Raw genomic sequence first — 25,148 nt, 5'->3', positions numbered from 1 at the left:
GTATTTCTTGAAAGCATAGACTTACTGAAAGAATTTAAAAGCCTTCACTGAACATCCAGCTTCTGTGAAAAGGTTCTTCAGATCATCCATTGTAACAGAAGGGCTGTGAAAACATCACAGAGTCAACCAACTACTTTAGCCCTAATGAAGCAAAGATTAACTTGCAATAGTAAAGTCTCCAGAGTATCTCACATTTTAGAGGATAAAGCTATGCAATGAAGGTATGATTTGGAACTGCCCTGAAAGATGTTTGAGGTTGACACATAAATGTCTTCAAACAACGGAATTTTGCCTCGCATCTTTTGCAAAAGATGTGGGCAGGTATATAAGTCTTTCCATATTTATTCTTTCAAAGAGATTATTACCCATACCATTGACTTCAGTATTTAACTCTAGTATTTACAAAGCTACTTCTCTAGTTCTGACTTTTTTACTACAATCTAGAGTTCTACACTTTTAATTGTTTTCAGCGTAATTATGCATATGTCTATGGAGCAGCTAGGCTCCAAGATGGCCCCTCTCTTGCTTCCTTGTATTCATGCCTTTTAATACACTCCTGCTATACTAAATAGGGATGTCCTCTGTAACCTATAAGGGCATTGTAGAAATGACAACATCTGAAGCTTAGAGACACTGGCAGTTCCCCCCTTGCCATCTCTTGAATCGTAAGTTTTGGAGGAAACCATTTCATGAGGATACTTAAGCAGCCATATGGAGAGGTCCTTGTGGCAAGCAACTGAGGCCCTCGCGTCAACAACTAGGCATATGAGTGAGCCACTTTGGAAGTGGATCCTCCAGCCTCAGTTAAGCCTTCAGATGCAAACTTATGAGAGACTCCTGGCCAAAAACACCCAGCTAAGCAACTTTCTGGATTCTTGACTCATAGTGAAAGTACGAGATAATAACCATTTACTATTGTGTTAAGTTTTGGGGCGATCTATTATGTGGCAGTTGATAATACAGTGTTTTATTATATGAGAGTCAAGTGACTGAGGGTAGACTCTTCCTCATGTCATAACTGCCAGCAAGGACAGCAGAACAACAGCTGACTCTGGAAGGAGACAGATCTACATTCACATTCTATTTCTCATTTACTTTATATGCCACTTTGAGGAAAAAACCTTACTTCAAAGGTTATTATGATAAACTGATTGATAGAGACAAAAAGTGGAATATAGTAGTCCCCCCCCCATCCGCGGTTTCACTTTCTGCGGTTTCAGCTACTTGCAGATTGAAAATATTAAATGAGAAATTCCAGAAATAAACAACTAATAAGTTTTAAATTGAGCACCATTCTGAGTATCATGATGAAATCTCCTGCTATCCTGCTCCATTAAGCCAGGGACTTAAATCATCCCTTTGTCCAGCGTATCCACACTGTATGCATTACCAGCCTGTCATTAGTAACCTTCTCAGTGTTCAAGTGGACTACTGCAGTAGTCCAGTCCTTGTGCTCAAGTCACTCTTATTTTACTTAATGATGACCCCAAAGCACAAGAGCAGTAATGTTGGCAATTTGGATATGCCAAAGAAAAGCTGAAAAGTGCTTCCTTTAACTGAAAAGGTAAAAGTTCTTGACTTAATAAGAGACTACAGTCACATAACTTATTACAGTATATTATTATAATTGTTCTATTTAATTATGTTGTTGTTAATCTCTTACTGGGCCTAATTTATAAATTAAACGTTATCACAAGTATTATGTATGTATAGGAAAAACATACTAAACATAAGGTTTGGTACTATCTGTAGTTTCAAGGCATTCACTGGGGGTCTTGAAACACATCCCCCATTGAAAAGAAGGGACTGCTGTAGTGGTTACCAGGGACTAAGGGTTAGAGGGAAATGGAATTACTGTTTCATGTGTCTAGAGTTTCAGTTCAGGATGATGATAAAGATCTACCGATGGGCAAAGGTGATGACTGCATAATGGGAATGTATGCTGAACTGCACACTCAAAAATGGTTAAAATAGTAAATTTTTATGTTGTATATATTGTTATCACAATTAAAAAATGTTTAATATGGAGATTAAATGAAGTAACACATGTAAAACATCACCATAGTGCCCAGGACTTGGTAGATGAGTTCCAAAAATATTCTTTCTCTCTTCTACCTATATGTCCTAAGTATGTTGTAACATGGGACCAGCTCCTGGACAATGTATTACATTTACAAGGTAACAATGATAGGAGCCTGCCTTACTAAATATGCTGCCCCTCTGACTCCATAGTGATGAGTTTCTAAATTTCTAGATTCACATAACCTAGATTTTTTTCCTTAAGTAGTTCCCCCAGTTTCCTAGATGGCATGAGGTTTGAGCCGTTACTCAATTCAGATTCAAGGTTTCTCCATGCAGTCTAAATGAAGACTAGCTGGGAGCCTTAGTATTTAACTCTATTATGAGTAATTATTTTCTATAACTATTCATCTCCTACTCTCATTCTCAGTAATATTTCAGAACTTTACCATTCTCTATTCCCTCATGTCTTTAGATTTCCACATACACGCGTCCATACAACAATACCCCAGAGCTTTTATCCCTGTCTTTCCAAAGCTTATCTTCCTTCATGTATTAGATTTACACAAAACCGCCATCTTTGTAGCTCAAAAATTTCAAGAATTAGAACAGAGGTTGCCAGATGTTTTCTAATATGAGCCATAACAGTAAATATCTTAGGTCTTGATAACCACAACAGTCATTGCTGCTGTAGCTTAAATGAATGCGTATGGTTGTGTTCCATGAAACTTTATTTATGGATGATGAAGTTTGAATTTTGTATAATTTTCTCAAACTACAAAATAATTTTCTTTTGCTTTTCCTCAACTATTTGAAAATATAAAAATCAATCTTAGTTCATGGGCCATATAAGAACAAATGGTTTTCACCCATGCTCTTTAGTCTGCTGTTTAGATTACTAAAGAACAAGTCTGCTACAACACTGGTAAATACAGAGTGGCCACACACACACAAAAAATCATTTTTAGCAATTAAGTGTAATTTACATATGGGTTGGAAAGTTGTAGATGAAAAAATAAAGAATATTCTTTTTTTTTTTTTTTTTTTTTTTTTACCAAATTCTTAGATAAATTATTTGATTTTGCTATGTTGGTTACTTAAGAGTCTTTACCTCTATACAAAGGGATGAACAACTATGTATCAATGGAATATTTCTGCATAAACTTATTTTTATGCCCTTTTATAACTGAAAGGTAATTAGTTGCTAATTTTCTATTTTAAAAGAAAATTTTTAAACATTCCTATCTTTTACTTTGCAGTGTATGGCTGGAAATATAACCTTCTTAAGATATAATAGCAAATGCATCATCTCACAAGAAAGTCATTAGGACAACTGCTACATCAGAATAATTTCAGAGTTTTTACCTCTCCTAAAACATATACTGTAAATTATTAATCATCTAAATGAATATAACTAATTAGGTACATACGGGATGTTGGAAAGATGCAGAGTGGCTGACGGTGGAAAAATATTCTGGAAGTTTTTAGAGCCAGGCTTTTTAAAGCGATGCAAAGGACTATTGCTAAAATCCTTAGTCAGACCTTGGTCTTCTTGTCCCTCTCGAGGAAGCTGAACTGTTTGATGTTTGGACAGTGTAGCACGAAGCACTTTTCCATAAAGTCTCTGACCGCTCAGATGGTTCATTGCTGGTGCACAGAAAGAACAGTTTGGGTAGTAAGACAGAATCTCTGTAAAATTTGTCTAAATTATAAATTATTTTTAGTCATTTAAAATTATATTGTTGATTTAAGAGTTAAAATGGTTTTAAATTAAAAAATTCTCATATACGGAAATATATTAAATGATTTATTTTACCATAATGGAAGACAAGGAATCGAAATAAATAAACAAATACATACAAACAAAAACAAAAACAAAGCAACTATCTTCCTAGCATAGTGCTAGGAAGACTGCCTGGAACATATAACAAGTGCTCAGGAAATGATTATTGAATAAATTAATCTCAAGTATTTTTTTTTTTTTAACAGCCACTATGACAATGAACAATGAGGCTGTGGAATGACACTTTCTTGTGCATCATTATGAAGTTTGTCCAAACTTTTATGCCATGCAACAGTTCTAGAAAACTTAATTTGGAAGGAAAACAAGTAAATAAAATAAAACAGAATAAATGAGTCAAAGCTCTAAATAGCAATAATATATTCAAGTAGATAAATCAATTTCAGACTTCAAAGAATATTAAATGCCTTTAATCTTTAAATATAAGCAGGTCCAAATAATATGAAGACATCAGCATAAAGAGTTACTCTTCAGTAAAAGTATATCCCTACAAGTTTGTTTATTTTATAGAAAAATTCATATACAAAAAGGGGAGGTGGTTATTATTACTACTAATAACCATTAGTACCTAGCTGAGCTTGATTTGCATCTGCCATCTGAACCAAGGCATTTTCTTTCTTATTAAACATAATCTTCACTCGATGTACATCACCATACACTCCTAATTAAAAAGACAAAACAAAAGTTTTTAATGTCTGACTACAAAATAATTAATTTTACTAATACATTTAAAGAAGGTCTCTTTTCTCATATTATATATATTCCTTAGGCAATTTCATACATATGCTCCCAAACACATCTCTCTTCTATGTTCCAGATCCCCCCTTTCCTCTTTCCATATCCAGTGTTCATAAACTCTGTTGACAAATGTTATCATCATCAACATACTTGTTCCAGTCAGAGAACTGGGATTCATCTTTTGAATTCCTTTCCTTAAATTCATACATACGATCAATCACCAGCACCCATTGATTCTATGGCCTAAATATCTCTTACATCTGCCCACTTCTTCGCAACCTCATTAACTATCAAAACCATCACTTTCACATCCAGACTATCATGTCAGCCTCCTAATTGATATCATTACATCCAATTTTTCTACATTAGTGTTCCTGATACTGGGTCCTATCTCTCAGGGCCAGGCAAAATGATTCATTGGAGTATGAGAGGAAAACAATCAAACTCTTATTTGCACTGATTTTTTTATATAAAACCAATAGGAAAAACTTTTACTCATTTTTAATATAAGATAAAATTATAGGCAGAAGAATCTACAATATCGAGGACATTCTCTCACTTTTTTTCATTCAGTGTATTAAAATATATTGCACTATTGCACTTTTTTGCTACAGGATATCACCAATATTACAAAAATAAGACCCTTAAGTAGTAGCTTCATTACCATACTTTGTAATACAATGAGAGAATAACTATGAAAATCTTCAAAGCACTCAAAGAGTACTCTTTATCTCGTGGGCAAACACTTAAGAGTGAATGAACTTAGAGATGAATGATATTTTCAAAATATAAAAGAAAAATATAAGTATTCCAAATTTGCTGTCCTTTTCAGAAACGACAAATGGTTGAAATATATATTAAAAATAACATAATTTGTTCAAGCTGAGGGTGATATTTTTTAAAATAAGTGAGAAATTAACTACTTTTAGAAAGAAATGTGCTTTGGCTATTAAAAAGACATTTGAAAATGTAACATTAATACATGATTTTATTACTGAAAATTACAGAAATGTGTCATGAACACAAATTTTATGGTTACTGCAAATGAGCATGGACGATATCTGTGGGGTGACAGAAATGTTCTAAAATTGGACTTCAGGTCTATGGCCATGCTACCCTGAACAAGCTAAGCAGGGCCGGCCCTGGTTAGTACTTGGATGGGAGACCACCTAGGAAGACCAGGTGCTATAGGTGTAAAAATTAAAAAAAAAAATAAGGAACTGTAAGCTGACAAGGTCCTTGCAATCTGTGAGGTCAACCAAGGGTTGCCTTGCCTAAAAAAAAAAATTGTACTTCAGTAATTAATAATGGTTGCACAGCACTGCAAATGTACTAACAATCATGGAGCTGTATATGTAAAGCAGGTAAGCTGTGTGGCTATAAATTATACTTCAAAACTGCTGTTTAAAAAACCTATTACCCACTCAAAAAATCTGAAACAATTTTCCATGGTATTAAAAATTCTTCCACGTGAAAGTGAGTTTTAACCCCATTTGTTAAAAGTATTCTAATGTGACAGTATTTAAGATCAACTAATCTAACAAGAGGAAAAACAGAACTTTTCTAAGTACACCAAAAATTAGTGGATTAGACTGAAAAATCAGCATCATAATTAATTAGGTACAGCAACAATGAAACATTTCCATTTATAGTGTACATGTTTATGAGGTATCTTTTTCATTTATGACAACCATTAAGATAAAGTACTAAAATAAAGTGATTTTAGAATCAGACCTTGGAATACTAAATCAAAATAAAAAAGATTGTGAAAATAATGAAGCATATTAAATCACATTTCTCACTAAATATTAATAGTTTTTACAAGTTTCATTAATAAAAGTCTTTAAATATTAAATATTGCTTATTTCATTGCTCATGTATTTATATATATTATATACTACATATAATGAATATAGTAAAAGATGGGTGATGTTTATGAATAATTAATCATATATAAATTAGGAATATGTGCTAAATTTTTTTTTTTAACAGAGAATAACACTGTTACAAAGTTTGGAGATTTATTCGTAAAACCTGAATCTCGTTATGCCTCTCTTCTGCTTAAAACTATTCAATGGTTTCCCACTGTTCTTAGGTTAAAGCCAAGCTCCACTATTTAGCTTACAAAGCTCTGCGGGACATCGTCTCTATCCATCTGTGCGGCTTCAACATGTCTTTCCTTTACATTCCCCACTGGGCTTCCTTCACTTCCATGTTCCAGAAGCTCTCTCTCACTGCTGTTACCTGTGAAAGAACATGCGCCCTCCCTTTTCTGCCTGGCTAACGCTTACTCATTTTTCACAAGTCAGCTTAACTTTCTTTTCTCTTGGTACACCATCTTCAATTCCCTCAGCTAGGTCAGGCCTCCCAGCTACATGCTCCCATCATGATCACTATTTCTTTCCTTTTTTTTATAAAATTTTATTGTATTATAATTACTGTCTTATTTGCTACTCAAACTTCAATATCAAACATACTACGTGGCACATAGAAATAGTCAATAAATATTACTGAATAATGAAATATGTTCAATACACATCACAGATAATATTAAAAATAACTTACCAAATAGGATAAAAAGCCCATGTGGTGTGACAAGCTGAAAAGGATAACACAAAATATAAGTGTCTAATTTAAATAAAAATGTTATATAAGTTTACTTGTAATAATGACAGTTGACTTTGTTTAAAGTGGTTATTTTACATGCTTCCTCTATATACATTAGTGATAAATTTTAATAAAAATCCTTAAAACATAAACATTTTTATTTGATTATAACACTAGATCCATCAGAACTGACTATATAGACCTCCTCCTGAAAGACTTATTTATTTATAATGCTTTTCAACTCACATCAGGATTGAGATTGGTGACAAGCAGAACAGAATTCCCTGGTATACCACTAGCCCCAGGAATGGCCATCCTTCCAGTGACAGCAGAGGAGGTGATTGTGAGAGGACCAAGAGCTCCAGGAACAGCTGGGACTGACAGACCTTTTAAAAACATCAAAAGCATTTCATAGTCTAGTCATCTGGGGAATTATAATACTTGATATAACTTAAGTAAATAACTGAATAAAAAAGCAAAAACATAGAAGAAATTGTGTCAAAATTACCATAAGGATATGAAGGCCAGTCTTCTGCCCAACAGAGTCTGTCTGGAAGTCAAATTCCTTATTCTTTGACATCACATTCAGTATTCTATTATTTATACAGCATTTTGCAAAGTGACTGAATTCACTGGTCTTAAAAAGCCATTAGGCTTTTCAGAGGGTCTATCAACTACAAGTACTTCCTCCTTCTTTAAATAGATATATCCCAGCACATTTCTATAAATATAATTTTTATACTGACTTCTACTAGAAAATTTGAGACATATTTTTAAAAAATCCTTGAACAGAAGTCACAAAAAGAAGTCACAAATTAACACAAAAACTAAAAAAAAAAAAAAAAAAAAAAGTAGATACAGCATGTTCTTAAACTGGGCTGTGGTAATGGCTACAAAACTCTACATTTGCTAAATGTCACTGAGTTGTAGACCTAAAACAGGTGAATTGTATACATGCAGAATGTATGACATTATGTATGGGAAAAGCATTTTGTAACCTTGTAAAGTGCTATATAAATATTATTACCAACAGCAATAGATTTTATAGAATTATTTGTAAATACAAGGAAGCTGTTATCATACAATGAGCCACTTCTATGGCTGAAAAACACAATACTTGTTGTGTAAATCCTTCCAATATGCTTAACATTTTTCATCTTGATAAGTTCCTAGAAAATACAGCGCATCATAAAAAATCAGTTCAAATTCAACTTTAAAAGAGTCACCTGTAGCTTGAGGAAATCCAATGGCTGGGGCAAATCCAGCAGCCCCTGCATATGGTGAGGAAATTATACCTGGTGCACCTAATGGAGAAAGAAAAACTAAAATAAATTGACCGTCTATAAATGGTTATCAAAGCAAATAAAATGGCTCTATCAGGGTATATTATTGATAAAGAGATTCTGTTAAGTAAAAATTGTTCAACAGATGATCCTTAATAAGTATAGTACTTCCAGAGGCTAAGTAGGTTCAGGGTTCAAGAGTATAGCTTAGCTGTTATTTAGTTTTGAGTAATTAGTTTGTTATTCAGTTGTTATTTAGGTTGAGATTGTTGCCCTTCTTTAGAGCGTTATTTCTATGTGAAAATCGTCAAATACTTATTAAACTGTAATGTATCTATCAGGTACTGCGCTATAAAAAGGAAAATGAAATAAAAATCCTTGCCTTTGAAAGGTTTACAAACTAAAAGTCTGAATTACAGAAGATTCACATGCTGAGATGATCTAGTGATTTAAACACAAATGTACTTCAAGTACTCTAAAGAGATCGCAGAGAATTCACTGTGATTGTTTAGAGAAGGTTTCTTGGGAGGTAAAACTAGCTAAACAACACATAATTGAAAAGCACAGTGTTTAGTGTGTGTATGAGATGCTAAACAAATGCTGGCATTCTACCCTTTCCTTTTAGAATCCTGGTAACTATGCACCATCAACAAAAACAGGAGTTAGTTTCAATGGAGGAGTCAGTACTAACAGGAAAACAATTTGGTTTTGGACATGTCAAGGTAGAGGTAATGGTAAGGCATTCAAATGGAAATGCCCACAAATGAAAATAAGGGGGCAAACTCAGAATAACCATTATAAAACACAGATTTGTAAACCATATATGTAGAAACGAATATGAAAGCCATATGAATGAGAGCTGCACTCAAAAGGGCATATGACAAGAGAACTAAAAATAGAACCTAGGAGTATTAGGAACAAGTAGTATGAGGAAGGAAGAGGAACATTCTAAGGAAAATAGAAAAGAGAACAGCCTTAGAAATAGAAAAAAAAATAGTGAATTCTAGTCCTTCAGGATTTAGAGGAAAAGAGGTTGGGGTAACAGAGGTCAAAGAGAATGAGAAATGCAAATGGTAAAAAAAAATAGTTTTAGAGCAATAGTGAGAAATCAGATTGTAAGAGTGAAGGGATAGGTTTTTTGTTTTTGTTTTTTTAGTGACAGAGTGATGAGCTTATTTATAGGAAGTATGTAGGCTGTATTTTCCAGAGAAATTAAATCTCATAAGTTTATTCTTTTCATTAAAGAGAATGACCTAAAAGAATTTGTTAAATATATAGCTGTGATTTATTAAAATAATTCAAGAAAATATAGTCATTAAGACTTCAGGGATAGAGTTAGCAAGAGAACTGAGGATACAAAATTAACACACAAAAAAACAAAAAACGAAAAAACCTGACAATAACTGCTGAACTAAGAAGGGAAACACATATTCATTGAAAGCATATTATGAACCAGGCATTCTTCTAGTGCTGAGGAAGCTTTGAACAAAGGTGACAAGAATCTGTGTTAAACTTACATTCAAATAGACTGAACACCACAGGTAAAATGATTCATTTCTATAACAGAAATAACTTTATTTAAGGTATAAAGGAAGACAATAAAGAAGTTTCAATATGTATATGAGTAATTATAAAACTTTACACTTGGAAGTTAAACATAAGAGATATGGTAGATTGTATTATTATTGCCAAGTATTCACTTGCCCCTTCCATATATCTCTGGCCAGCCTTGTGACCTGCAGTTCCTTCTATGGGACAAACATAATTTCTATGCAATTCCCCCTGCATTTGATCATGTCAGGAATACACAGACATGCTGCCTCTCTACAGAAGCTTTAAGAGGCATTATCAGTTTACACAAGCTCTTATTTTTAAGAATGCCATGTGTCCAATGGAGTAATATCTTCAGCCCAGGCCCCAGATCACAAAGACATACGAATTAAGGTTGCAAAAGCAGATTCACAGCTGTTTGTTTCTAAGTTGTTAGTGCTGTGAAAGAAATAAATGTTAGTTTCTGTAAACCACTGAGATTTGAGGGGAGGGCAAGGGAGGTACTTTTTAAACACAACAAAGACACTAATATGGATGGCTATGGAGAGGGATATGAGGCAGTAGGTTTGAGTGAAATGAGATAACTATCACAGACCATTCAATAGTGATAAATATAAGAAGTTGCAAACAACCACCAGAGCCAAATTTTAAATAACTGTTTCCAAGTAGAATATAATGATTAATAAGAACATTTGTTAAAATTTGATAAAAGAATCAAATTTGTTAAAATTTGATAAAAGACTCAAATTTTAATAAAAAATAATCAAGTTTTAATAAATCTATGTTCCTCGAAAAGGCAGAAACAGAAACATTTTAGCAAAGTAACTTATTAGACAATGGGTTAGTATCTTTATGAAAAGTTTATATAAACCTTTAGGAAAATGGTTTAAGATCTGAATGCTAAGAATAGATATTTTACATTTGGAAAATGTACCAACATAATAGCACCTAAGGAAATATAAATTAATAGATAACCAGACAAAATAGAGCCATTTAAAATATTTGAGTGTGTACTATGAAAAATATAGCACAACTATAATTATATTTTTAAATGTGAATATAGTAGCAGATTATATATAGACCAACCCTACCATAGAGAATGTCTAATGAAAGAGTAAAAAGACCTTCAATAAATCTAACAGCTAACAGTATGATAAGAAATAACCAGGTCAAAAATCTATATGTGAAGCTGAGCTTTGATCTTGTCAGCCTAAAGGGGTAGTAGAAAAGATGAGAATTCCAGGGTTAACCCAAGGAAAGTCGTCAATAGAAGAGCTTCACAACATTAACTACAACATTGATCTAGAAGTGTAAGCCTAAAATAACCTACCCTACTTACCCATTCCTCCTATCCTCAGAAAACTACAAGGAAAGTCACCTACATGTCTAGCAGAGAAGGAACAAAAACATTCCTGAAAAATTCTAACTAAAAGCAAGCTTTCATGCAGTTTTGCAGTCCAAATTCATATTTCTTAGGTGTCTGAAGGAAAATTAATAAAGTTGTAGCATTAGATAGAAATGGTCCCAAACACAGACCTTTAATGTTGCAAACAAGCAAATTCTCTCTGAAGGAACATATCACCTTGATCCTAATTCTCAAGAATTCTCACGATTAATTCTCCAAGTAAAATGCGTAACTCATCAAAATAAAAAAAAAAGTAAAGAAAAGAAAGAATAGTAATACCTATCACAGAAAGACAACTGCAAATATTATCAGATGACGATTTAAACAGCATGTTTGAAGAAATAAAGACATCCCAAGAAATATATGTAGGACAGGAGATACTTTTTAAAATAAAGGACAAAATAAAGTTTCTAGAAATGCAAAACAATTAAGATAAAGAATAAGAAAATATGAATAAGAGGGTATAACGGGTTTAATCAAAGTTCTAGGAAGTAAGAATTAATGGAAAAGGTAAATATAAGAAGAGATAATTTCTAGAATCCCTACCCCCCCAAAATAACAACAACAAAAAAAGACAATTCACCAAATCAAGAAGCCGAATGAGCTCCAATAAGAACAAATCATACTGTAACTACAAAACATCAAAGATGAAGAAAATATCTAAAGAACAGCCTGAGGGAAAAGAACCATAGTTGGGTTTCCAGCTTATTTTTTATGAGCAACAATGAAAACCAAAGTATTGTGGAATGATTTCTTTAATATATTAAAAGAAAAATACCTGTCAACCGAGAACTCCTAATTAAGCAAAAATGTCTTTTAAAATTGACGAAGACATATTTTGAACAAATAACACCTTCAAATATATTACCATGAACTTCCCTAAGTGAACACTAAAGGATGTTCTTTAGACAGAAGATGGAAAAAAAAATTAAAAGTCTAAAGAGTTATATATGGTTTAATCTAAATGAATACTGATTGAATAAAGTGATAACAACAAATTGCCAAGTTAAAATAAAATAAAATTTAAAACATAATGATATCAGTTTGAAGGAGGTAAAAGAAGGAAAAAGGAGTTAAAGTATCCTCAAGTTCTCATGTTGTATAAAGAAAGAATACACTATCAATTAACTTTTGATTTGGTAACATAAGTATAAAACTTAAAAATCCTACATGAAAATACAAAAGTGTTAAACTTCAAAAACTAGTGAGAAAAACAAAATAATATATAAACATTAATTCGACAAATTTTTTTGAGTGCCAATTTTGTGTCAGGCACAAACATCAATCAGCAAAGTTTAAAACCTACCTGGTAAACTTAATTCTAGTGATAAAAACAGAATAAACAATAAACATAGTAAATAAGTTAACTGCACAGATAAATACTATTTAAAAAAAAGAAGAAGAACAGAAGAATCAGTAATACTGAAGAAGGTCTGGTAATTCAATATAAGGATGTGGTCATTTACTCTGATGCAGCCCATCTCTCTCCAAACCCTCTCCCCAGGCAACCACTGACCTGCTTTCTGTCACTATAGATTAGTTTACATTTAACAGAATTATATATAAACAGAATCATACATTTTTTTGTCTGGTTTCTTTCATTCAGGATAATCCTGTTGTCCTATTAATTTATTCTTATTTATTGCTGAGTAGTATTTCATCACATGGATGTACTACATTTTGCTTATCTATCCACCTATAATAGAATGTCTAGATTTTTGTCATTACAAATAAAATATTATGTACATTTGTGTACAAGTATTTCTGTGAACATAAGCTTTTGTTCTCTTGGGTATATGACCAGGAAGAATGACCAAGTCATATTGTAGGTGTGCACATAACTTTTAAAGAAACTGCTAAACTCTTTTCCAAAGTGGTTGTACCTAAATTTTACATTGTCACCAACACAGTATGCTAGTGAAAGATGTTCTACATCCTTGGTACAGTAAGCCTTTTTAAGCTGAGCTATTCTAATGAGCATGTAGTAATGCTATGATTTTAATTTTAATTTTCCCGATAACTGGAGATGTTGAGCAACTTTCCATGTGCTTATTGCCAGTCATACAACAGCTTTTGTAAAATAACTTTTGCCCATGTCTTATTAGTTTATTACTGAGTTCTTTGTAGCTTGCTTTTTGGTTTTCTTGATGGTATCTTTCAAGCAGTAAAACTTTTAAAGTTTGGTGCAGGATACATAAATTATTTCCTTTTTTGGGTTGTGCCTTTTGTATCCTAAGAAACTTTTTTTCATGTCATCAGGTTGCAAAGATTTTCGCCCACATTTTCTTCTAGAAATTTTACAGGTTTAAGTTTTACATAGATGTCTACGATCCGTTTCAAGTTAACCAGCCAATACGGTGTGAAATACAGATCAATCTTTATTTTTTTTTCCCAATATGGATATCCACCTGCCCCACTTGTTTAAAGATTTCCTTTTCCTTATTGAATTTTACATTGGCTGTTTTGTTGAAAATCAACTGACTACTTATGTGTGGGTCTACTTCTACACTCTCTATTCTACTCCATTAATCTATTTATCCTTTCAATACTACCAAACTGGCTTGATTACTGCAACTTTATATTAAACCTTGCAATTAGAAAAATTTTTAATTCTTTTTAATATTCTAGATACTTTTTTTCTCATTTCTAAATACATTTTAGAAGTTCAGTGCATCTTACTAAAGAAAAATTAAGTTTCAGAAAAAGAAATGTGTAGTTTATCAAGGATGCTGAATATGAAATCAAAAAACACTACATTTCTACATTAGCAAGTTAGAAAACAAAATAACAATGATAGCTAAAACTTACATTGCACTTATGACATGTACTATCTATACTCTTTATGTATGTTAGCACATTTGTGTTCATCACAACCCTACCAGTTAAGTACTATTACGCTCATTCCACATATAAAGAAACAAAGGTGCAGAGCACTTAAGAAATTTGCCCAAGGTTACACACATCATGAATAGTAGTTCTACCATTAGAATCTTAAAGGTATGATTCTTCAGAATGAATCTAACAAAACATGTGAGCCTTTATGGAGAAGTTACCAAACTTTACTGAAAGACATTATAGAACACCCAAATGAATATAGATGTACAATGTTCAAAGACTGGATGACTCTATTGTAAAGAAGTCAATTATCTTCTAAGTGATTTATAAAGCCAATGTAATCCAATCAAAACCCCATTAGCTTTTTTTTTTTCCAAGATTTGACAAGCTGATCCTAAAATACATGTGTAAATATTCAAGAATTGCCAAGATACTCTTGAAGAATCAGATACTGAGATTTGTGGTCATGAGAAAAAGAAAGACAAATAAACAGACCAATGAAACAATGCCTAGAAACTATTAAAGCAAATCTTAAGAGCAAGTTTTAATAATGTGTTAAAAAATCTGAAACCACTTTAGTGTATTATAGAAATTGAGCAAATAAGTAAATATGTTGAGACTAATGGAAACCAAATTTCTCATTCTTGAAAAAGGAAGTTATCAATATGAGAAAGGTACTGGACTGGAATTGGGGGTATCAGTTAAAACTTGTGGCTTTTAAACAAATACACAGAGGAAAATATATTTATGAAATATACATACATATATATCCATCCTAGTCATGTCTATTTAAAGTGACTACAAGCAATGATCTCCTGTTAGCAATAAGCACATCTAATACCTAGATACTGATATCCAAATACCATTTCCCACTAAAAGGAACCAGGGCTTGTTCTGCAGTGCAAAAGCAGGGGAAGTAAAGAAAATCTGAAAAATCTTCTACCAGAAAGTAAGGCAGTGCTCAAATGATGGTAGAGACATTTCAAAAGGCCACAGAAACCAGTGTGTAAGAGCTCCCACTGGCCGAATCTGAGACAGTTTGAGCATAAGATGAAAAATGTTAGTACAAAATTATAACCCACAGAATAAAATAAGAATCTATATGGACATAAAAAAGATAAATAAAACGAGTAGTAAATAAGCCATAGAGATCTAAAGTATGCAGTACAGTGAACTGACAGCAATATTATAATTATGTACTGTGCTAAATGCCTACATCAGCAATCATAATATATAAATCAAAGTAACATATTGTATACCTTAAATTTATAGTTATATGTTAAATTTATCTATACTACACATGAAAATAATAAATGAAGTGGTGGTAAAAAAAAAAGTCCTTTGTAACAAAATCCCAGCTAATAAATGTAGAAGGAATGATGGAATTGGCATATTTCCAATATGGCAACCATCACAGTAACAACTAATTTCAGCAATAGATGCTAAAACTAAAAGGTGAAAAGTAATAAGCAACAGGATATTTACATACTCCCAACCCATTTCTCTAAAAATTAAGAGAAAAACATAACTTTACTGGAAGAAACTTGGCAGGAATCACTTTACTAAGTGATTGTAGGGGGTTCAGAATGAATCACCTAGAGATGTGTCTCTCTGGTATCCAGATATATTTGAGCTAAAGGCAACCAAGACCCTGTAGGCTTAAGAGAAATTTCTGCCCTCATTTAACTATCTAGAAGAATTTAAATTAGAGGTTTTGCCCATATTAAGAGTTATCACCAGCAATAACTTTTATGATCTATTTGGTAGGGAAAACTACTAATCACTGACCATCTGCTCTTCTTATTGTCCTGCAATCACTTTCCTCTCCTCTGAAGCCTCAAGGCACCTCACCTTGTCCTTAGCTCAGAATGTCATATACATTTCACTTTCCCTTTGTCTTGAACCTCTCATGTATTTGAGGGGATGGGGTTCTCTGGCTTTCCCACATATGTGGGGTTCCCATGTGTACATATATAATTAAATTTGGTTATTTTCTCTTGTTAATCTTTCTCGTGCAGATTTAATCATTAGATCAGCTGAAAGTTTCTTTCTCTCCCATGTGATTAAAGTTAATATCACCAGGAATGGGATAAACTGGCATCATGCATCTCCTGATGTAATAAAGTATGAAAAGACACAATATTATTTCAGCCAAAAAACGAGACACTCACACTGAGACATTCTATACTACACCTGAACTCTTAAAGAAATGCAAAGGTCATGAAAGACAAAGGATGAAGAAATGTTCCAAATGAAAGGACTCTAAAGAGACATGACAAATAAATTAGCCTCATACTGGTTTGGATCTTTTCCAGAAAAAATTCTCTTATAGAGAACATTATATTCACAACTGGTGAAATTTAAAAAGATCTATGGATTAGATAAAAGTATTATAGGAATGTTAATTTACTGATTTTGATAACTGAACTGTGTTTAGGTAAGAATGTCTTTGTTCTTAGAACATATACAATGAGTACTTAGAAGTAATGGGCATCATGTCTACAATTTACTCTCTAGTGATTCAGGGGGAAAAACACTATACACATACACACACACACAAGCAGGGAGATAATAAAGTAAATGTGGACTGATGTTAATAACTGGGGAATATGAATGAAAGATAGAGAAAAGAAAAAAATTCTTTTTACTATTCTTGCAACTTAAATTATTTCAAAATAAAGTTACTAAAGTATTATAAACTTTATAATATAAGTATATATCTTTATGATGCTGGAGCAACAAGGGATTTCTTAAACAAGACACGAAATCGAAAAATATAAAGAAAATGGTAAATAAATTTGACTACATAAAAATACCATGAAACCAAAAATGAAAGAAACACATATAATCAACATTTAACTAACAAAGGACTAGTGTCTGGGCTAAATAAAGAATTCCTAGAAATAAATAAGAAAAAGCAAGAAACCAAACAGAAATATAAGCAAAAGTGTTGAACAGAAAATTCATAAAAGAGAATGGCCAATAAACAAATAAAAATATGTTCAACCTCACTGGTAATCAGGAAAATTTCACAGCAGCATTGTTCATAATGGCCTCAAACTAAAATAACCCCAAATGTCTATCAACAGCAGAATGGATAAACTGTGGTATATTCACACAATAGGAATCCATACACTCGGCCATACCGAGAATGAATAAGCAACAGCCACATATATGAATATTAATGAATCACAAGTCACAAAAGAAAATAAACAGTATGATTTCATTTACATAAAGTTCTAAATATAGGAGGAAAATTTTTTAAATTAGCACTTAACGACTACATGAGTGGTAAAAAATATAATGAAAGAAAAAGCTGAAAAGCAAAAGAATGATTATCATTGAATTTGAGATTATAGTTATCTTCAGGAGAGCAGGAGCACAATCAATGAGAGGGGTACAAAGAGTGCTTCTTTGGTATGTGTAAATATTTTATTTCTTAACCTAGGTGGTAATTACATGGGTATTAAAAATATATTTACATGTTTTATAAGCTTTTCTGTAAGTATAATATATATTGCTAAAAACAGAGACAGAATGCTTAAACTTAACCCTGGGAACTTTAAATGGAAATCTTTAAAAGAGAGAAAGAACCAGCCAACCAAGCAGGAAAAAAGTTAGGAGAGTATGGTGTCTCAGAAGCCAAGAGAAAAAAAGAGGGAAGAGCAAGTGTCAAATATTAGTGAGAGGCAGAGTAAACTTTCACACAATACACAAAAAAGTTTTGTTCTCTGATGAAATGACTTATCTTAGGATGTACACATTACTTTGCAATGACTAAGGCTTTATTAATACAATGAAAAAGGGTGTTAACATTTTGATATTTTATATTCAGAAACCAAAATTCTTAATTGTATTCTTAATATGTCCTCCCACTATGCGGAATAATGATTACATCAACAGTATTCAATTAGTGGCATAAGTGCAGTTCTGCATTTGACAATCAAGTTTTGGCAAATGTGAACGACAGTCTCAATTTCTATCATGTGTTGTAGAAACAGTATTTACAAAGACCTTTGGCTCTACAAAATCAGGACACATAAGTAGGGGCTGGTAACAAATATATGAAACAAAAAAATTTGGTAAGACCAAAACAGAAACTTTAAACAATTTAGGAATGTGATCTGAACTTGACATTTTCAGTTGTAAATAACAAGCTGTTACTTTAAAAAAAAGTTACAAACTATTTTCTAGAAAATTCTGGACAACCATTAGCTAGGGATTCTTTCTTCTTACCCGTAAAATGAAGATGGACTAAATATCACTTTAAGGTGTCATTTGGGAAAGAAAAATAAATCACAAAAGGTAATAAAATTTAATACTTTAAATACAAACCACACTTTTGAGAGCTGCAAAACTAAAAAGCAACATACATTAACCTAATGATATATTCAATTGGGCCATCCATTGTTTTTTCCTTGACATAAACATTTATTCAAAAAGTGTAACTATATTGAGAACTAGTTTTAAATAAAAAGCTCTTCAAAGTGATATTTGCAAAGACAATTCAGAAGACTACATTTTTATTAATGCAAAATGCAACTTCCCACAAAATTAAGGTAAAGATGGACATTCTGATGTTTAAAAAACAAAATAAAACGAATCCTCTCCTTTGAATAAATGAAGAACATACCAATTTAGGCAATTGTTTTAAATAACACTATTTAAAAATGGAAATGGAAAAGTATTTCTCTCAAGAGCACTTATGCCAATATTCTATTGGCTATAAACCAACATATTTAAACCAATGTTAATATGTAAAATACTATCGATTTGAAGCAAATGGTTGTATGGCTTATAAAGAATGAGTAATATTAATGTTAGAAAATAAATTTGTAACTTTTAATTTATGGGTTTTGTCAACTAACAGAATCTACTAAGATTTAATAGACAGATTTTGTTCTATGATTCTTGCTTCCCTTTATAAATCCTGAGATTCTAAGAAGAAAAAGGCTAACTGATATAACATGGATTAACAAATGAAATTTACAACGTCAGAATACTTGCTTTGTGACCCAAAACAGAACTACTCACCAAAAGCAGCAGCCATAGGGGGTTCAAGGGATGGATGGCCATCACCAGAAGGAAGGTCTAAGCGAGTGAAGTCTCTGCTTTTGTCATTATTATATTTCACATTAAGGCTGGTGAGCTTGGAGAAGTCAATACGCAGAGTGCAGCATGCATTATAGATATTCTGGCCATCCAGAGCCTAAAGCATGTAAGAAAGGGACTGATGTTTTGCAAGACAACAACACTGATAAATCAAGTAGCCTCTACTTTGACACAGGTATAAAGCAGAGAGCACTGGAATAAAAGCCTTTATTTAATTTTAATCCTGTTACTACGTGCGCCTAAGAGAGAAAAAGAAAATTTCTCTCAGTTTTTTCATCTGAAAATAAGAATAATCATCCCTATCTTGTCTCTGGTAAGATCAAAGCAAAAAGGAGAAAGGTAAAAGCTTGGAAAACTATTATACATTCCTGTATATTGTACTATTATTTTATTTTGTCCACAGAAAATGTTTAAAGATATTTTAATTTCACATTTTCTCTTAATTCTTTTTAGTATAGTTTATATAAGATGAAATAAAGCCTTTGAAAATGGTACTTATCAAAACAATATATGAAATATTATCTACTATTTTTTTCTCTTGTAAATTTATTTTTTTAATACTTTGAATAATAAGCTGAGAGAAATACGGAGTCAGTTCTGATAAAAGACAAATGATCTTCACAATAAAAAAAATTTACCAAAAGGATATTCGTAGCCACTTACAACTTCTACAAATGTTCACATTTATAAAAACAGATAACAGAAACCAAGACACATAAAAATAAAACAAAAATATACAAATACACAAAACCCCCTAATTTGTAATGGTTATTGATCAGTATGCTATCATAAAGGTACAAAATAATACATGCAGGTAGAGGGTGCAGCATATATAAAGGCTACAGTCCTACGCAGCAGCCAGACACTATGTGGTACACAAAAGTACTGCAAACCTGAGTCCCTATCTTTAAAAAAAAAATCAGAAATAATTCAAATACCGACACGAGACAGAATTCGGGTTAGGGAGAGATCTCAATAGGAAATGGGTCAAATATAACCAAAATGAAATATAACAAAACTTAATGTGAGGTTTTGCATCTTGTTAAAAGTCAAAAACTTATATACTTAAAAAAAAAAAAAAGACTATAAATTGAAAGCAGCATACTTCCTAAGATTTAATGTCTTCAATTCAGACCTCAATAAGATTTAACAGTGAGTATGACTGTAAAAACAGTAAAATCAATCTGGGGCTAATTTAATAGAAAGAAATAAAGGCACAAGGACAAAGATAATTCTACTTTATTAGTCAGATTATATCAGGAGTACTGTGCTCAATTCTAGACATTAAATATGACAAACAAAAATGAGTCCCAGAGATCTGAGAAATAATAGGTGATTTGAAACCATTTAGTGTGAAGAAAAAATTTGGGGCTTATAAAATAGAGCATATGAAATAGTATATTTAAAAATGGTAAATTTATAATATGCATATTTAGTACAATTAAAAAAACATGGTACACTGGAACAAGGGAGAAGACATAATGGCTTCCTTTGGTATCACTGAAGTGACTGATTAACAATTAAAAAATGAAAAAAGATAATTACCATTTTGGCATATTGTGCATTCAGTGGGTCAGCATACTGAAGCAAGGCTTGAAACTGATTATTCTTTGTAAAGGTGATAATTTTCAAGACTGTGCCAAATTTAGAAAATATCTGAAAAAAAGTTTACATTAGGTTAAATCTAAGGAAAAAATTAAGCTAACATACCTTTATAAATACAACTTGATTCATGATCCCCATTTTCAAATGAAAATAATTTCCTCTATAAAAACTTTTGGTTCCAAAATGACTTAAATCAGGCCTAAGATGTTAAAGTTTCAATACCCATGCATGTCTTAAAGCAGCTCCTAACCCAATAGGCACTCAAATATTTAACCTATTTTATAACATGTCATAAATGGCATAATACTAATACAGGAGGCTATAATAGGACTACTTAATGTTATAAGATAATGGGCTTATAAAATATATGAATGGAAGTGGACAAGTCATATGGATCGACTATTTCATCCCGAGAATTGGCATCTACTTCCTGAAATTTTATACACAGAGAAACTACAAAATGTTTTAACAGAGATTTCTCTATTCATTTAGCAAATATTCACAGAGCACTGTTCTAAGCACTGAGAAGTCAGCGGTGAACAGAGACAAGAGCCTCTGCCCTTATGAGGAAAGACAAACAATAAAAAAAAAAAAAAAAAAAAAAAGCAAAAAAAAAAAAAAAAAAACTATGTTTTGTTGTAAAAAAGTGTTGTGAATTAAAAAAAAAAAAAAAAGGAAAAGAGGTGAGAGTAAGCAGGAATGCAAGTTTAGAAGGTACAACAGTGGTCAAGGAAGAAGGCCTCTCCGAAGTTTCTTTGGTGGAGGGGAATAAACAGAGAGCCAGGAAGGTTTCTTGATAGATTCTTGGTTATCAATATTCTTAACAAATACGTCTACTTCACCAACACAAAGTTCGTGGCTATGGTTACTACAATGCATTTTGTTTTCCTCTGACATCTCATTTTAAATTTGCATCTTTTTTTTTTCCATTAATGTGTGTGTGTATTAAATTTTATTAGTTTCAAGTATATAGTACATTGGTTAGACATTTATATGGCTTATAAAACAATCCCTCTAATTGTTATTTGTCTTCTCTGGCGCTCTGTCCTTCTGCTTCTAAAATAAAAAAATAAGTATTCCCTACGCTGGTAAGAATACTATTATCAAATATTCTGTCTGAAAGTCCTTAATAGGTAAATGATCCTGCTTTTTAATAACCAGAAAGAATGATAAAGAATGACTACCCTAAAGCATAGGCAACAAAAGAAAAAATAGGTAAATTTGACTATATTAAAATTAAGAACTTTTGTTTATCAAAAAACACTACCAACAGTGAAAAGGCAACCTACAAAATGGGAAACAATATTTGCAAATCACATATCTGATAAGAGATTAGTATCCTGAATATATAAAGAACTTCTACAACTCAATGATACCAACAACCCAATTTAAAAATGAGCAAATACTTGAATAGACATTTCTCCAAAAAAAAAAAAAAAAAGATAATAGCCAATAAGAATATGCAAAGATGCTTAAATCACTAATCATTAATTAAGTGCAAATAAAAACTACAAAATATCACTTCAAACCCATTAGGACAGCTTATTATCAAAACAAACAAACAAACGAAAAACAGAAAATATCAAGTGTTGGGGATTACGTGGAGAAAATGGAGCCCTTGTGCACTGCTGGTAGGAATGTTAAATGGTGCAGCTGCCATGAAAAATAAAATTAGCATATGATCTAACAATTCCACTTCTGAGTATATACTCAAAAGAATTGGAGATAGGGACTCAAAAAGATATTTGTACCCCATGTTCATAGCAGCATTATTTAAAAGTCAAAAAACCCAAGTGTCCATCCAAAGATGAATGGATGAACAAAATGTGGTGTATATATACAAAAGAAAGAAAATTCTGGCACGTGCTATATCGTGGATGTATCTTGAAGAGATTATGTTAAGTGAAATAAGCAAGTCACAAAAGGACAAATGATACATGATTCTACTTGTATGAGGAACCTGGAGTAGTCAAATTTAGGGAGACAGTAGATGGTGGTTGCTAGGCGCTGAGAGAAGAGAATGAGGAGTTAATGTTTAATGGGTACAGGAGTTATAGTTTGGGAATATGAAAAAATGTCTAGAGATATATGATATTTGGTGGTTACAAAAAATGTAAATGTACTTAACGCCACTAAATTGTACACTTAAAATAGTTAAAATGGTAAGATTCATTTATGTATATTTTACCACTCCCTCAAATTAAATAAAGTATCCTAAAGTCCAAATACTCATTTCTGACAAGATATTCTTTAACACATAGAGTCAAACATTTCTTATAGGAAACAATATCATTCTGCAAGATTTGTAGAACCAATTTGTCTTAGAAGAGCTCAGTAGAAAATCCCATTCCTTAAACTTAGACAGCCTGAGAGTTCTTTATTGAATTAGAAACTTTTTAAAAATTGTAGTTAATTTCATTATTGTCATGTCAGGGTTTAGAACTTTGGGACCTTAAATCCTCATTTAACTGTGTTTTGAACTGAACAACATTAGGAGACTTTTTGTTTTGTTCTTTTAATGAAAATTTGTCCTGTCAACAGTATTTTTCTCAGTTATACCCTTTTGTCCTAGATAATATTCTTAAAAATTCATTAAAGAATAACAAATTCACCTTTTCAGCTATCAAAGAATTTGAATATTATGTTACATCTTTCTTTAAGATACAGATGTAAGCATTCTTGAGAAAAGGTCTTATATTTTCTTAATTTTCATTCTCGGTTATATTGTGCTGTTACATAAACACACACAAATCAACATATATTATACAACTGAGTGTTTTTTTCACCCAATAAATGAGTGACAATTGACTTAAAAAAAAAAACATATAAAAGAACATATAATAACTGCCAAACCTCCCTCCTTCACAGGTGATGTTCTAAAGTACAAGTCAGATCATATTTTTCCTTATTTAAAATTCCTCACTTCCTCCTCATTAACTACTTGCTAAAATTCAAGCTCTTTAGTATGACATATACAGTTTAACCTTTGTGTACCTCTTCAACCTCATCTTCTAACACTTTTTATATCACACTATTTTCATCAACGACATGCAGTTATCTACAGTTCTCCAAATACAAGTGGTTTCAGACTTCTATCCCTATGCATGTGGCTTTTCCCTTTACCTGGAACTCTGTGCCTAAAACCTAGTAAATTTTCATTTACCTTTTTCCAAACTCCATTTAGGGATAGGAGTTAATATCACCAAAAAATTGTCAGCTTTCCCCAAATTTCAACAGTTAGTTCTCTTTCCCAAATATTACCCCCTTTTTCACCTCATATATTTATCTTGTTGTTTTACTTATACTGTACGATACATTTTACATATCTGTTCCCTTTAATTAAAAAGTTCCTTGAAATTATATGCCTTGTCTTAATAATTTCTACTTCTTGATTAGGGGTACAGAGTAAATTATTTTTATTAATTAAGAATTATACTCTGAGACATAAGAATTATGGTAACGTGCGATTTTAAAAAATGATTAAACATTCTTGATATAAAATAATGAAATGAGAACATATAATTTGCTCTAAAATTTAGGATAATTTTATACCAAATTATGCTACAGAACCTAGTTAATTTCCACTTAACCTACATATTTTGTTGACGTTTAGATTCTTTCTAACCAGGGACAGCTGTCTAGAGTCCCCTGGAAGTAGCTATAATAATCAATCTGAAACTTTTGAAGAAACTATAACAAACACCAACATCAAGGAATCCAGAAATGCCTAAAGTGTGATTTTTAACATTTTTTTCACAATTATCACAATGCTAAATTTTAACCAGATTTGGTCTCAAAAGATTAACATTCAGGAATTTTTAATATATTCAAATTTATTTTTACTGATTTTAAGGTCCTTAACTCTATATCCCTAATATGTCTTTTGCTGTCATAAACGTAAAGACATAGACTTAACTCTTGATGTCTCCTGTGCATTATAATCTTTTCAAACTTTAATTTTACCAGACAAAACACATGAAATTCTGATAAAATTAATCTTAAGGGAGATTTTTAAAAGTAGAACTTGACAGAAACTGAAAATTCAGTAGTAGTCACTTGTAAAAAAAATTCATATTTCAACTTTTAAAAATATCAAGCACATTGGGCACAACTTATTTATAATAGTTTTTGTAGCTAACTAAAGAGTAAGACTTAAGAATCAGAATTTTATATTACTAGTATTGATTTTTTT

The 25,148-nt window shown here is 31.8% G+C and overlaps 1 protein-coding gene across 5 annotated transcripts in view; it reads right to left on the bottom strand.

Moving 5' to 3' along the window:
• Positions 1 to 25,148, bottom strand: part of PTBP3 (polypyrimidine tract binding protein 3) — an 85,595-nt gene that overhangs the window by 5,329 nt on the left and 55,118 nt on the right. For all 5 annotated transcript variants that reach the window (XM_016126348.2, XM_016126345.2, XM_016126336.2 and 2 more), the window contains 8 exons: positions 20,897 to 21,007; positions 19,274 to 19,448; positions 8,392 to 8,469; positions 7,412 to 7,551; positions 7,124 to 7,157; positions 4,389 to 4,481; positions 3,450 to 3,666; positions 26 to 103 (listed from right to left, as the gene is read on the bottom strand). In XM_016126348.2, coding sequence (XP_015981834.1) covers positions 26 to 103; positions 3,450 to 3,666; positions 4,389 to 4,481; positions 7,124 to 7,157; positions 7,412 to 7,551; positions 8,392 to 8,469; positions 19,274 to 19,448; positions 20,897 to 21,007 — 926 coding nt within the window. The remainder of the gene's footprint in view (positions 1 to 25; positions 104 to 3,449; positions 3,667 to 4,388; positions 4,482 to 7,123; positions 7,158 to 7,411; positions 7,552 to 8,391; positions 8,470 to 19,273; positions 19,449 to 20,896; positions 21,008 to 25,148) is intronic.

The sequence above is a fragment of the Rousettus aegyptiacus genome, unplaced genomic scaffold, assembly GCF_014176215.1.
Source record: "Rousettus aegyptiacus isolate mRouAeg1 unplaced genomic scaffold, mRouAeg1.p scaffold_m13_p_3, whole genome shotgun sequence".
NCBI lineage: Eukaryota > Metazoa > Chordata > Mammalia > Chiroptera > Pteropodidae > Rousettus > Rousettus aegyptiacus.
Note: the sequence above shows the minus strand (reverse complement) of the source record. Positions and strands in the feature narration are given on the sequence as shown.